Source organism: Sphaerodactylus townsendi, linkage group LG10 (genome assembly GCF_021028975.2).
Source record: "Sphaerodactylus townsendi isolate TG3544 linkage group LG10, MPM_Stown_v2.3, whole genome shotgun sequence".
Taxonomy (NCBI): domain Eukaryota; kingdom Metazoa; phylum Chordata; class Lepidosauria; order Squamata; family Sphaerodactylidae; genus Sphaerodactylus; species Sphaerodactylus townsendi.
Genome location: NC_059434.1, coordinates 5,015,752 through 5,031,651, shown reverse-complemented (window position 1 = coordinate 5,031,651; position 15,900 = coordinate 5,015,752). Strand labels below are relative to the sequence as shown.

Sequence of the window (15,900 nt, the reverse complement as noted above, 5' to 3'; positions counted from 1 at the left end):
ACAAAGATTGGGGAATTGGGCTATGATAGTGACTCTCTGAACATGCTAACCCTCACTGAGACATTTGCCCTAATCAAAGAGCTGCTACTAGCAATGGATTATCAACAACTGCAGAGCTTGGCCAACAAATCCTGCTCGCCAATGAACATTAAGCAATTCCATTTTATTGCAGGGAAACCTTGTGCCTACTATATTGCAGCGCTTACCAACCCTATATATAGGAGAGCTCTACATGCTGGCTAGTTTTAACATTATGCACATCCCCGGCTTCATAGAGGGAAGACTCAAGGGTATACCAAACGATAAGAGTGCTTTTGCACTCCTGCAGTCCAGGGAGCAGTTGCTGATCTCCATTGCGCACATTCTCCTCCACTGCCCACTTTACCAGAAACCAAGATCCAGCTTATTACAAATCATTGACTCTATGAAAACCCTGACAGAGCTTGATAAAGTAAATATGCTCTTAAACTGTAATGACCTTGACCGTTGTCTCGCAGTGGCAAAGTTTCTGGCTGAGGTTTGCGAACTGAACTGATGATCCAGTGTGAAGTTTTATCTAGTAATTTTAACTGTATTTATATTGTATGTTCTGTATGCCAATAAAGGCTTATTGAAATTGAACTTTGTAAACCCCCACCAACAGAGAGGGAGGTTACTGATTTCCATCACTACCTTGCTGCAGACCTCAGACTCCCCCCTCATGCTTGACCTTGGGGTTGCCTGTCCTCAAGGCCAAACATTTTGTGGAGCATTGCAGAATACAGCAGGAAGGGAGAAACAAGGAAGTCCCATTCTGCTGATATAAACGCTTTTCATTCACAGAAATTTACTGCAGGACCCAATCCTGTCAGATTTTCTTTTGTGGATGTAGTTGTGCTGGTCTGGATCCATCTGTGTGGTTCCAGAGATCACTTCAAATTTCTTAAGAGAGAATTGCAGATTTTGCTGATATCCTCACTTCTGATTCCCACTTTGTCCCCTATACTGAGGGTTCCCACTGCCCCCCCCCCACTACCACCACCCCAGAATAAAATTTTGCAGAGGAGGTGAGAGAATCACAGTGGGAATGGGGGAGTGGTGCAAATTACTGTCCCCTCTTAAGAATGCTTAATTACCAGTAGGTCTTCAAAAACTTAAGTCTTCAAAAAGCCTTTGGATACAGGTCACTATTCTTAGATGCTCTCATTACAAAACTATTTGGTGACATTTCCCTATGTTAAAGTAGAATTCTTGGATATTTACTGAAATAATCAAATAACATCTTGAGTTTTTCTAGGTGCTAAGGAATTTTGATGATTCCATCAGAACCTCATTTTCCTAACTTTGATTTTTTTTTACCTCTTGCATTTGTTAAAATGTTGATAAATATTATTTGATAGTTCTATCTTCATATGAAAGTAAATTCTCCTTGAATGAATGGCTGTGAAATTGTAGATATCTTTTATTGGTTCTTAGAACAGTAAATGATAACATTGATACAGTGTAGATCAGGGCTGGGCAATTATTTTTTCCATGGGGCCGCATAAGAAACAGAAAATATTGTGGAGGGCCGGGCCAAAAGGCAGGGAGGCGAGGCGCTTTTGAAAGCCCAGCAGAAGCCGGCAGCCAAGGCAACCGGCTTTTGCGGGGCTTTCAAAGACACCTCGCTCCCCAGCACGGCAGGGGGGCCAGTCAGGGTCATCCGGTGGGCCGAATGTAGCCCGTGGGCCGTATAATGCCCAGGTCTGGTATAGATGTATCTGGCTATTTATTACATTATCTAATGATCTGTTACATTTTCTTGTAGAGTGGAGAAAAGCTATCCTCAAAGGAAGCGAAGGCGACTCCAGGCAAAACTGAAACGCATAAACTCGTTCGAAGACTTTCAGAGTCCGTTCACGCCACTGAAGAAAGCCGAAATGATATCAAAGTGGAGAGAGAGCACAAAAGGAAAACTTCTACCAGTCTTCAACTGGACGGTGCCCAACATGACACAGAAGTCAAGGATCCGAAGCCTCACAGTGACAGGGCAGAGGCCAACCAGGAGGAATTTCAGAAGCAGAAAAATATACTCAAAAATGAAAAACATATTAAAAAGGAAGATTCGGAACCACCAAATTCCAAAAGTGCACTCAAGAAAGATATTAGGTTGTCAAAAGAGAAAAATGAAAAAGAAAGGACTGTTTCTGAAGACAAACCGTTAACAAAACATAAATATAAGGGAGATGGTATTCATAGAACAGGTGAGGAGGCAGAAAATCTGTCGTCTGAGAAAAGTCTCAAAGGCGAGGAGAGTGTTCAGAAACATAATCAGCTGACCAAAACTCTGTCAGGTGAACAGAAGAATAAGCACAGAAGTGAAAGGAAAGCATCGGCAAGCAGCAAAGAAGTAAAAAATGTTTCGGAGCCTGCTTCCAAAAATGAAGAAGGTTCACATAAAGAGAATAACAGGAAATATAGACATATTTCTACAGAAAAATCAAGAGGAGAACACAAGTGCAAAAAGTCTTCAAGTGATTCTAGGCCTCAGAAGGAGTCGCAGAGTGCATCAAAGACACACAGTTCTGCAACATCAAGGAGAAGTGGAAGTTGTTTAGAAGATAAGGATCGACATGATACAGCATCCGTTAATCTAGATAGTGCTTTAAGACAAGGTGATAGTGTTCACAAAGACAGGCGAAAATCAAAAAGTATCTTAGAAGAAAGGCTGTCGATGAAGTCTAAATTCAAGAGTCATAGCAAACAAGCCAAAAAACCAGAAAGTGAATTGCCAGAAAGTTCTTCCAAGCATGAATCTGGGCAGAAATCAGAAAAAGAAAAGAATGCAGAAGAAATTGATTTAGATAAGCATTATAAGGTCAAAGAGAGGTAAAGAGTAAAAGAGTTTTAAGGAAAGGGGACAGTTCTATGGAATTGGAAGTCACAAAGAAATTGAGTGTGCCTAATCGTGCTTAGCAGTTCACAAAAAGATTCTGGTCACAGGGTTAAGCTGCAGTTGGCGGAAAAACTGTCTACAAAAGAGAAAACGAAAAGCGAAAGGGATTCCAGCAGTTCCAGGCTGGAAAGAAAGTTGTCCACAGAAGGTCACAAAACCAAAAGTTTGAAGCATAGTAGTAAGGAAATTAGAAAGCGAGATGAAGAAAACAAGGCCGAAGACAGAGGTGTAAAACAGACAGTCGGTCATGCCAGGGTGCCAGAAAACAGTCAGCTGGCCGATAAAAAAGCTAGCAAAAGGTTTGCAGGGGAAAACAGAAAAGGCATTTTGTCTTCCCAAGACACGGATATGGGAGAAGAAAAAACACCGGCAGTTAGATCTGCAGGCATCTCTTTCCCGGTTTCTCAGAATGTGGTCTGTGACACGTTACATTCTGAACAAAGCCAAGAATCAACGGACACTGAATTGCAACGAACGCTCAGTGAATCATGTCATCAGACGTCTCCAGCAGAAGAAAAAAGCAGTCATGATTCCCAAGAGACTAAATTTAAAAATACAGCCAAAGAACAAACACATCATAACTCAGTGTACGTATGTAATAAATCAGAAAATTCCAAAGAAAGAACATCTGGACTTTCCCTTTCAAGTCACATTAACTCAGAGCAAAAAGATAAAAATGCTTCCAAAAAGGAAGAGGGCGAACCAAGGGATAGAAATGATCATGCTCTGAACAGTGTGGGACCTATTAAGCGGGATCCATATCATGTGATTGCTTGTGAGACGAGTGATCAGATCTCACTTTCTTCTCACAAGGACAAGGAAAAGTTAAACATCCAAGGGACGTCTGAGGATCTTGCAGCACTGAACACTTCTAAAAATATAGTTGATCCACTAATGAGATCCTCAAGAGAGGAGGCTAACAACCTTGCAGAAATCACAAACCCCTTGGTTAGAGTATCTATGGAGGAATCTTTAAATTTAGATACACCTTCTGCTGTTTCTGACAATAAAACAGAGGATGCTGTTAAAATAGAACAACATGGTGCTGTTACACATGCCAGTAATGTGGATGGAGGCACAGTAAATGACATCCCCATGAATAGCAAAGGCGAAGCTTCTTCTTTAAGTGGCGAGCAAGCAGTTGAAGAGAATGCAAACATTCAGGAGAGCGTTGTGCAAGGAAGCACCAGAAGTGTGACACAGAACAACCGCCTGACTGACCTGATGATCATTGGTGGGTGTATACATACAGATGAATCTGAGCCAGCCATCTTGGAGAAAGCTGAAAGAGAGAATCCAAGTGAAGGTTCTTCTGGAAAAGAAGACACGCCTGCTACAGAATGCAAAGACCAAACAGAGGAGCAGGGCAGTGCTGGCGCCGTAACAGAATCCTCCTCGGGAAAGAACATTGCAAAAGGAGGGGGTGCCAACGCAGGAGGATTCGCTGATGATAAAAACGAAACCAATGTAGTAGGCAGCAGCGTAGGGGGAGGAAGTTATGACACTAGCCACAGTATGGAGACTTCTGATGCAACCATGATAGGAACTAGCACAGAGAGAAGTACCGGAAGCTTGGTGACAGCCACTAGTATGGGAGAGAGCCGAGGTGAAGGGAGCTCATCTGTAAATTTGCAAAGGGAAGGCGACGCCGTTATTTCTTGTTCCGAGGAAAAAGGGAAGGCGACTTTGATCTGTACAAGCATAGAAGCAGATGAAGGTTTCCATGGGGGGGTCTGGGCCGAAAACAAGCAGGGGCCCCGTTTTGTAACCGAAAAGGACTATGGCGAATGTACCGTCACCGCCGCTGAAGAAAGTGGCGCTGGCGTTACGGAAGGGCTTGCGGCCTGTGAAAGTTCCTCAACTAGCACGAAGGAGGAAGACGGGGACGAGTGCACTGCAAATTACGCTGAAGAAAGCGGTCAACAGTTGAGCAACAATGGCGGCATGGGACTCCAGCAAAACCTGGATAACGTTGAAACCGAAGAGAAAGACGATGCCGTGACCAGCGCAGGGTCTGAAGGAAGATGCACGGCATCCGCCTCTCGCGGTACAAGCCGTTTTGACAGTGCCACTACCTGTGTTAGTGAGGTAGAAGGAGACGGCGCCGTGACCAGTGCAGGCACTGCTGATCGGAATGGCTCTCTGCATGGTGAAAGTCCAGATGAATTTCAAACAACTGCAGGTGGGACCGGACAAGTTAAAGCAGTGGAAGGTGCCGTGACTTGTACCGGTGCAGCAAGAGGAGGTCTCGGCTTTGCTATCTGCTCTGTCACTGGTACAGACTCTCCAGGAGACAACGCTGTGACTGAAGCGTGCGCCAGATTGGAGGCCAGTAATACCGTGACTGGCACCCATGCCGACAAGAGCGAGGACGTCGTGTATGGCGAAAGTGCCGTCACCAGCACCGGCATAACAGCAGAAGATGACCCTGAAGCTGCAGCTGCTTGTCCTGGCTTGGAGGACAGCAACGAAGGTTTCTCCGTTTCTTTAAGCATGCAAGAAAAATACGAGCAGGCTACAGACAGCACCGAAGCCGCAGCCGAAACAAACGTCACGGAGGTTAGCCGAGGTTCCTGCGACGACGAAGGGTTTGTGACCAGCACCGGGGCAAAGGAAGACGACGAAGAAGGTGAAGACTTTGTTACCAGCACCGGAAGAGGTAACGAAGAACTGGATCATGCCTCGGCCTTCACAGGAACCGAAGCGGCTGAAAGGTCCTCACTTTGTGTCGGAGATGCAGAAAGTGGAAACTCCTCCATCTGCCGAGCTACAAGCCAGCTTGGGACAGAGCTGGGGATGCTGGCCACCGACGCTGGTAAAGGCACGGTGGACAGCCTGACTAGTTTCGGAGAAGAAACCAAAGGGGGCAGCGGCAACCACAGCACCAAGGGAATTGTTGAAAGTAGCACCACCACTGTCGGCTCGGGCAATGAAAATGTTATGGGCTTCATCATAGAGAAAGAGGAAACATCTGCAAATACAGAGAAGTATGAAATTGGCACAATCAGTGAAACTTTGGAACAAAGTACAGGCCCGCCTTCTGCTACAGAAGAGAAGAATGAGGACGCCACGTCTTATTTAGACAATAAGAAATGTGACGGCCTGGCCTTTAGAATGGAAGAAGCTGTCCCTTCGGCTTCTGAAGACGATGAAGTTGAAGCAGAGACCATCTCTACAAGTGTTGTCAAAGTATGTCCTTTGCCTCCACGTTGTTCTTCCGAGCACACGGAGCAAGCCTCTGCAGAAAACTCTGACCAGACCACAAGAATAAGTGGAGAAGAATTTGAGGCCCCGATGCCGAGCACAGCTGTCGACCGTTGTCTGAGTCAAGGTGGAGCTATTACGCCAAGTAAAGTTTCCACGAGTGTGTTGGAAGAATTTGAAGCCCCGATGCCTAGTGCAACCGTGGAAGCAAGAGGGAGTCAGTTTGCTACTGGGCGAGCCGTAGAAATGACCTCCACCAATGTGGAAGTGCACGCGGTTCCTGCACCCAGCGCATCCAGGGGAGAAGCGAACAAAAGCTGCACAGCAGACCAGAGCCAGGAGGAAAGAGATGAGTGCACTGTAATTTCCACAAGCATTAATGAAGAGCTGGAGGTTCCTCTTTCTCACACAGACACAGAAGACTTGATTCCACCCTTTGCCTTCGGTTTGGAACACCCTGCCCACACGGCCGTGATCTCAACAAGTTCCGCAGAACATTTGGAACTCTCTTTGTCTCCTGCAGCCACCCAAGAACTGAATTCAGTTTCCGATTCAAGGACTGAAAGAAGGCTGGAGTCCTTCAGCATTTCCACAAGTGCAGCAGAAGGAGCGCTGATGCTGGCAAAAGTTGGAGAAAAAGGGGATAGTACCATAGTCTGTTCAGACGCAACAGAAGAAGGCAAAGCTGTTCAGTCCAGCGATGCCACTGGCCAGGAATCTGAACTGGCTGTTCAAAGCACCTCCAGAATCACCCACGGTGCTACAGTTTTTGTTGAAGAGGAGACAAAATGTGATGCCCCTGGACAAAATGTTGCCGTCGTAAAACATGATCCGCAGTTGGTTGCCTTGAGTATAGAGAATCCAGAGGTCGTTGCAACAGTTGCTGCCAGAGTGGTGGAAGAATGCGACAGTGCCTCCAACATCCCTGCCTTAGAGGAGACTCCACTTGCTCCTGAAAGCATAGAAGTGGATGAGGAGAGGAGCGTTGCGTGCGCTGAAGCCAGTGACCATTCCGTCTCTTCAGCCCCAGAAGAAAGCAAGGATGTTTCAGCTGTGCTTTGTGAAGGAAGTCTGAATTTCTCCCAGGAGGAACCCGAGGTTGCTTTGACGGGTGAATCGGCAGCATTTGAGACCACAGAGGACACCAAAAAATCTGAAACAATTGCAAATATAGAGAAATCCTCTAGCGGAGAAGATCTCCTTACAGAAATATGCTTGGATGACAGTCCATCTGCTGAAATCTCAGTGCTCGTCCAAGAGGGTGTGCTGCGTAATGAAGTCACCTCAAGCCCTTGTGATCTCCGGACGGAACAAGAAACAGGAGATAATAAACGAGTGACAGACAATATTAATCATGATTCAGTATTAAAAACTGACCTTTCTGGGAAAAGGGACTTCCCCAAGGGGGAATATTTGACACCTTTACTTTATGAACCAGGGAGTGATTCTGAGAACGGAGCTCTCACCGGAGAAATGGAACTGTGCGCGCCCCGTCGTTCAGCTGACGTTGAAGCCCAAGTGGGAGATGATTGTGACGTGGAAACTGCTTTTCAAGAAAGTATAGAACAGCATTCTGGTGAGTTTTCCTATGTCTCAAGGTGTGAATGTTTTTTGATAGTTTTGGAAGACTTCATCACCCGGTAATATAAATGACCTACTAGTTATTTTGAGTTCCTTTGCAGAACTGTGTAATAAACTAAGCTAAATAAATACTGGGTTGTATACAAACAGCTTTTCTGCTGGTGAAAAAGGAATCCTTTTGACTACCAAGAAAAGCCATTCTGGGCATCCAAAAGTTGGCATGTTAAAACAAATACCCTCATGTGGCCAGTATTGTAGTAAGAAAGGGAATTGAGTGAGATTGAATGAAAAAGCTGGCCAAATCCACCCCGTTAAGTAATGAAAAACTCAACTAAAACCAAGTTTAAGGTTAGGATGCCTTTGAGTGGCAGACATTTTCTGTCCTGAGTAGCCCCTATAAAGACTGCTACAGGATGAAGTGTGCAAAGTATGTACTGAAAACATCACACGCAGAAATAGCACATGGAAGGAACGTCTTGACAAAACAGAGAGAATTGGCTGACAGCTACTACTTTTAAAATCATCGGAGTGGGCCCTGGCTAGCGCAATCAGAGAAGCATGAATGGAAATGAGCTCCTTTCTGCTTCTCCCTTCACGCTATATCAGGGGTCTGCAACCTGCGGCTCTCCAGATGTTCATGGACTGCAATTCCCATCAGCCCCTGCCAGCATGGCCAATTGGCCATGCTGTCAGGAGCTGATGGGATTTGTAGTTCATGAACATCTGAAGAGCCGCAGGTTGCAGACCCCTGCCAGGAAGAGCAAGGGGAATCGAACTTGAGTCATGAGCAGAGCTAGGACTGCAGCTTGCCGCTCTGTGCCACAGGGCTCATTTGTTCCTTTTACTTGGGAGAAAGCCTGGGAGAACCACATGAGTTTGATTGTCTTTTAAATATATATATATATGTATGTATATATGTCTGTGTGTGTGTGTGTGTGTGTATGTGTGTATATATGTGTATGTGTGTGTATATATGTATATATATGTGTGTGTGTGTGTATATATATATGTATATATGTATAAAGAGTGTGTGTGTGTGTGTATAAAAATTGGGAGTTTTCCGTTTCACGCAAATAGGTCCAAGCATGATGCAAAGGGAAATGGGGATACTGTTTTGAGAAAGAACTGATAGTTTAATATTTAGCAAGGTAATAAGATTTAAGTGGGCACAGCCTTATACGCATGTTTAAATTACTCTCCTTTAGACAATGAAGAAGTTCTTCCTGTTGTGCCTGAAGAGCAGGAACTACAGTCTCAATTGATGGCTGATGAGGTATTTGAGATATTATCCGAATATTATTTCCTATATAATTGTGTTGACAGCTATTGAGGTACTTGAGATGTTGTGAGACTATTTCCTGTACATTTATGCCCACCTTTTTGAAACGCTCTGTGTTAAAGGCCACTTTTTAGGAGAAAATAAACTAACTTAAGCTTGTCAAACCTTTCAGAAGACACTGAGCAATTTCTACTGTGCAGTTCTCCCAGAATGGGAAGGACGGCATATTAAATCGAATAAAGAAATACAATAAGTGAACTTGACCTCATGGGGCCAAGAAGAGTGTAACTTGGTTTTGGATTCTGCTGTAAACCATGTTCCAGAATCCCTGTCTTGCACTATATTATCAACTTGGACACACACAATACAACCACACCGCACAGGATGCTGGGAGATTGTTATTTGGTGACGTCAAGCATTGGAGCAGAAAACTTCTGCAGGCAGACCACTTATTCCTACCACTGAGCTGAGCTTTAGTTAACGTTGTTCTAATATTACCTCTTGTTTGGCCTGCAGCATTCATTACTGATCCAAGGATTGAGGGTTTCCATCCAGATGTAGTAATTGCTTCATAGTGCACTGTAAATACTGTAGTCTTGTTATTGTTTTCTCCTTCGATTTTACAGGAGCGTCCATGCAAGAGCCCGATGAAAGAAAATCAGCAGGAAGAGAATCATAAAGGTCAGGAGAGAGATTATCCTGTTTGTGGACCATCATTTCTGGCATCTGGCAGTGGGATTAGATGCATCATTCCTTGGTGTGGGGAATCGGTGTTCACTGGTCTTTGACTGTATTGTAAGCAGCTCTGTGGCGCAGAGTGGTCAGCTGCAATACTGCAGCCAAAGCTTTGTTCATAACCTGATTTTCATCCCGACCGAAGTAGCTCAGCCTTCCATCCTTCCAAGCAGTCACGTAGCTATCAAGCGGCCGGGGAAGGGGCGTCCAGGCGTGCGCTGATGAGGTCAGACAGGGGGCAGAAAACCCTTCTTCCTTCCCCCCTTGCCCCGCCTAGCAGAAGCTGCTACCCGGCCAGCCTTGCTGGGCCAGGCCCAGTGGAGCCCACTCCTGGGCATCCCTGCCCCACCAGCCAGGCCCCACGGCCCGGAGCAGCCTGGCGGGACCAGGTTGCTAGGCTGGGCAGTGGCCCAGCCAGGCTGCTTTTTCAGCCAGCTGCTCTTTGCAGCCGGCTGAACTAAGGTAAGTGGAGGGGCCGCGGGGGAAGGGGCCTGGCCGCCATTCCCTCCCCACACGCCCCACGCCACTGCTTCCAAGGTCAGTAAAATAAGTACCCAGCTTGCTGGGGGTAAAGTGTAGATGACTGGGGAAGGCAATGGCAAACCACCCTGTTAACAAAGGCTCATTCCACACATGCAGAATCATGCACTTTCAAACTGCTTTCAGTGCTCTTTGAAGCTGTGCGGAATAGCAAAATCCACTTGCAAACAGTTGTGAAAGTGGTTTGAAAACGCATTATTTTGCGTGTGCGGAAGGGGCCATAGTCTGCCTAATAAATGTTGTGATGTGATTTTACCCCATGGATCAGGAATGACCCAATTATTGCACAGGAGACTATATAGGAATAAAGACTAATTGAACTCTTAGTGAACTCTTAGTGTTTAGTGAACTCAAAATAAATGTCAGCAAAGTTCAATGCAGAATAACTTTGGTTTGCAGTAGGAATAGAAACTGTTATCCTAGATCACACTATGGGTCAGCTTGCTAGTCTTCAGTTTAGGTCAATTAAGTAACGTCGGTGAAGAGGAACTGGCTAATCCTCCTGTGGAACTAGCTGTGGGGATAAAAGAAGGACAGTTGGTTTTTATACCTCCCTTTTCTCAAGCTTTACAGAGTCCCAAAGTGACTTACAGCCGCTTTCCCTTCTCTTCCCCACAACAGATATATTTTGAGGTAGGCTGGGCTGAGAGAGTTCGGAGAGAACTGTGACTAGCCCAAGGTCACCCAGCAGGCTTCATGTGTAGGAGCGGGGAAACAAACCTGGCTCATTCTTGTGGAGGAGCAGGGAATCAAACCCAGGTCACCAAATTAGAGTCCGCCGCTCACATGAAGGAGCAGGGAGTCAAACCTGGTTCACCAAATTAGACTCTACCACTCATGTGGAGGAGTGGGGAATCTAACCTGGTTCTCCAGATTACAGTCCAGATTACAGCAGCAGTGGCGTAGGAGGTTAAGAGCTCGTGTATCTAATCTGGAGGGACCGGGTTTGATTCCCAGCTCTGCCGCTTGAGCTGTGGAGGCTTATCTGGGGAATTCAGATTAGCCTTGTGCACTCCCACACATGCCAGCTGGGTGACCTGGGGCTAGTCACAGCTTCTCGGAGCTCTCAGCCCCACCCACCTCACAGGGTGTTTGTTGTGAGGGGGGAAGGGCAAGGAGATTGTAAGCCCCTTTGAGTCTCCTGCAGGAGAGAAAGGGGGATATAAATCCAAACTCTTCTTCTTCTTCTTAAGCACTATACCATGCTGGTTCTTTCTGTCCCACTGTGGGACTTCTGTACTTTCAGACCTTTGTAACTCTCTGCTCAGAATTTTAGGGTTCCTTCTTCTAGGTTCCTTCTTCCATCTCTCCTAAAAACACTCACAGTGTCACGTATTTTGAAGATAGTCCTCCTGTTGTGATCTCTAAACTGTGCAATATATGGGAAGCATTCTAAATGTGCAGTACCTTACTAGAGACCTTTTTAGAGCACTCTCTGTGCTTTATTCCGCCTAGGTAAAAGGAAGTTTGAAAGACAAGACATGTTTTCTGTCAGGAATGAGTTGTGTGCAGCAGGCGCCAAGTTGTGTAGTCCAGGACTTCCAGGAATGTAAATTCCCTGTTGCTTTTTAAGAGGCTAAGATCGAACTCTGGCTTTTCGAGACTGAAAACTTCTTTTTATGAATCCTTCATCAAGCAGCAATAAAAGGAACAATGTATGCATTTTTAATTTGTGTTAATGAATAAGCTTTTTACAAGGAATGCCAAGAATAGCACCAGGTCCTGGTTGACTTTTAAATTTACAGCAGGCCATCGCCATATAAATCAGAATTGGACGGGGGGTGGAGTGGGGGGGGACAGCAGCTTCCTGTCTGGCATTCAGTGTGACACCCCAAACCAAAGAGTCGGCATTCTGAGAAAGAGTGTGGCCAAGGGGCTAATGAAGGTCTCTGCCAACACCTCTTCTGCTGCTGATCATCCATGGGAGCAAGGAGTTAAGAGTCCGGTTTCTTTGCGGACTAAGACAGTACGCAGAGCTGCTGTTGTGGACAGGAAGTGGACAGGAAAGGCAAGCTAAGGGAATCTTCTTCCTCCTATCTTCAGTTGGTGCTACAAAATATGTAAAATCCCTTGAGATTTTGAAGCTGCAGGAATGGGAGATTTTTTTCCTGCCTTTTTTCCCGGAAAAAAAGTGACAGTTTTGGGAAGAATTGCAGCGGATGCAGTGCTGACTTTTCTATCAGAACTAAACTACTTTGCTGCTTTGAAACGTAAAATACACCATATATAAACTTAAAATACACCATATATAAAATACACCATATATAAAATATATAAAATACACCATATGTAAAAATTGTGTGTGTAAATGCATATAAAATTGTGTTAATTGGCAAATTTAATTTTCTGCAAGCAAAAGGTCAGGATAGCTGCCCCCTCTGCAACCTTAGCACTTTTCATTCATTCCAAAATAACATTGTGAGGGGGGAAGGGCAAGGAGTGAGGGGGCAAGGGCAAGGAGATTATATGCCCCTTTGAGTCTCCTGCAGGAGAGAAAGGGGGGATATAAATCCAAACTCTTCTTCTTCTTCCTGAAGAGACTCTACAGCTATCTAGCTCCCTCATAGCTGCTAACCTGCTGCTGGCGTCTCCTTTACTGTAAGCTAGCATGTGGTCTCCTGCGTTGTTCCTGGGGCTCTGGAGATGGGGGTGGGGGGAGCTGTCAGTGTCCCCTCTGGCTCCGTATCAAGAGGCTGAAGAGACTCAGAGCTCAGCTCTTGCTGGGAAATCTCAGAGCTTGGACCTGGCTGTGGATCTCAGCTGAGTCTGGGGACCTGGTCCTGCAGGAACTTCTGGTGGCTCAGTCTCTGCTTCTACAAGGTAGTGCCTGAGAATCTGGAACCGGCACTGTCCCCTCCTCTCTATCTGAGTCTTCCTCCCAGGTGCTCCCATTCAGACCAGGCTGAGCCCTAACACTCAGCCCCACCTACCACACAAGGTGTCCGTTTTGGGGAGAGGGAAGGAGTTTGCGAGCCACTTTGAGACTCCTTAAGGTTGAGAAAAGTGGAGTATAGATCCAAACGCTTCTTCTTCTTTTGTGTTTTAGCACCTGACGCTTCAGATTCCATCATTGTAACAGAAGCAATGAAAGTCCAGTTTCCTGAGGAAAAGTCGCTTGAGGTTTGTGTTCATCTTTTCCTTTGTTTTTGAGTCTTTGTGGAAGAACAATATGAAAAAGAATTCTTAACTACTGAAGTATTGGTCTCTTGACTCAGCATTCTGAGAGATCCGTCTCATCCAGCACACTCTCTTTTTGAACTGTTACCATCCGGCAGACGATACAGTTCTATCAAAAGTAGGACAAAGAGGCTTAGAGACAGCTTCTACTCTAGAGCTGTGGCTATGCTAAACTCCGCGGCTTCGTGTTGATGTGTTTGGGGCTGTGTAGGGATGGGGGAGGGAAGGGGAAAGTGAGGATGAGTATGAGTCTGAAATTGTGTGCATCGAGGAATGCTGCTGTAAGTTTCGTTGTGCGTGCACAATGACAATAAAATGCTTGTGCTTATTTGAAACTCAAGAAATGACAGATTTTTGCAGTTATTCCTGCAGTAGCCAGGTGGCTTTTTAAAAAAAGGAGCCTGCACATTTCTGGAGAAAGGTGTATGACAGCAAAGACTGATTCATTTGGTGGGACCTAGGGGAAAAAAGTCTGCTGTACTGTTGCTTGGGAACGGCAACAGAAATAAGATAGAACATTGGGGTGTTGTGTGGTTTCTGGGCTGTATGGCCATGTTCTAGTAGCATTTTCTCCTGACGGTTCACCTGCATCTGTGGCTAGCATCTTCAGAGGATCTGAAGATGCCAGCCACAGATTCAGGCGAACCATCAGGAGAAAATGCTACTAGAACACGACCATGTGGCCCAGAAACCACACAACACCCCAGTGATTTGACAATAAGATAGAACATTCCTTAGGAGAAGATTCTTGTGTCCATACCTTCTGCCTCCAGGCAGACAAGTTCTAGGCAGGATTTGGATGCCTGGTGCATAGCAAGAGGGATTCTAGAGTGACACATCCCCTTCACTGTTTGTGTTGGAAACTCATCACTCTCTCTCTCTCTCTCTCTCTGCTGGGCAGGAATTGCCCCCCACTTGGGCAGCAGGAAAAAGTGCTAAAATAAGGTGCACTTTGGTAGCACAAGGGCACAGGGTGGATTATTGATGCCATGCTAGTTATGGTTGCCTGCCAGTGACTGGCATCCAGCTTTAGACTGGGGGGTACGGGGACTTGGGGGGTACTATCACATTGATGTTGTGATGTCATTTCAGGTTCACCCTGGAAATGATGTCATTCCAATGCAATGGCCGGGGAGGGTTACTTTTTTGTCTCCCAGCCTACCAAGCGGGGGGGGGGGCAGGGGAGGCAGTCAGGGGTTGCCACAGAAGACTTCTCACTATAGTGCTCCACTAGTGGTAGATAGCCTTGTTTGAGAAGTGTCCCTGTGTGTCTGTCTCTGCTGGGAAATAAGCTGTAGGGAAGGGCTGCCACTTCCGTGCCCTGCATGAAACTAGCTGTCAGCCGTACCATGAGAGACCACGTCTGGATCCTTTTGGGTCTGCCGTCTCCCCGAGGATCCAGGAGGGCAGGGACCCTCCGTCTGTGTAACAGCCTGTTATTCTCCTAGAAGCAGTTGAGGAATATTGGTAGTAATTGTGCCTGCTTCGATTTTGTACGTCGCTTTGTGAACTTTGAAAGTTGAAAAGCGACTTTTGTACAATGTATTCCGTAACTAAGATCTGATTTGCTGCTCCTGGAACCAAAGTGCTAGACTTGGTGGATCCTGGTCTGATCCTGGTCTGATCCAGCAAGGCAGTGATGTTCTTTTGGTTTTCTGATTGCCTCTCCTCTTGTCAGTTACAGGTAGAAATATCTGGTCAGGAGGAAGAAACACGAGACCGCCTTCCAGCTACGGGACAGGGAGATTCAGGTAGCCGATATGCAACAAGCATTACTGTCTCTGGTGGCAAATGTTGGACTAGATCTGCACGGCAGGACGTGTAGCTCAAGTTGACCTTAAGAAAGTGTTCTTGTGCATAAGTCTTTTGGGGATCACCTCAGGCCCTTGTTGGTGTTTCTTTCCAGATGGTAGCTCAGAGCCTCAGACGTTGGAAGAGAAAGCTGAAGCGAGCCAGAGTATCGAAGCCGAGCAGCCAGCTGAGGTGGGGCTTTCTTGAATTTTTTTTCATCTGTATGACTTCTGAAGTGAGGTTAAAGAGAACTGCGGCGCACTCTCCAATGGCTGGGTGCTTTTGCCATTTACGTATTTAATGTACATGCTGAGGTTTTAAACTGCTTTGCATGTAACTTATCCCCCTGGTTGCAATGGAGACCATCAGCCCGCTACTGCGGCCCACTGATATCCTGACAAGGGAGGGAGCCTGATCTCTTCCAGATGACTTATTCCAGGGGTGGCCAAACCTATGGTGCTCCAGGTGTTCATGGACTACAATTCCCATCAGCCCCTGCCAGCATGGTCAATTGGCCATGCTGGCAGGGGCTGATGGAAAATGTAGTCCATGAACACCTGGAGCGCCATAGGTGCCCCCCCCCCCCGCCCCCGACTTATTCTTTTTTAAAAATATGGGAGAGGGAGTGAAATTCTGTAGGAAGTCAATGTCCTTGGTGGCCCCGGCTATTCTTCCTGTC

At 46.1% G+C, this 15,900-nt stretch overlaps 1 protein-coding gene across 1 annotated transcript in view; it reads left to right on the top strand.

The window, feature by feature from the left end:
* Window positions 1-15,900, top strand: part of BOD1L1 (biorientation of chromosomes in cell division 1 like 1) — a 52,065-nt gene that overhangs the window by 19,831 nt on the left and 16,334 nt on the right. The window contains 6 exon segments of the mRNA XM_048509573.1: window positions 1,787-7,694; window positions 8,905-8,972; window positions 9,605-9,659; window positions 13,300-13,373; window positions 15,109-15,181; window positions 15,337-15,413. Coding sequence (XP_048365530.1) covers window positions 1,787-7,694; window positions 8,905-8,972; window positions 9,605-9,659; window positions 13,300-13,373; window positions 15,109-15,181; window positions 15,337-15,413 — 6,255 coding nt within the window.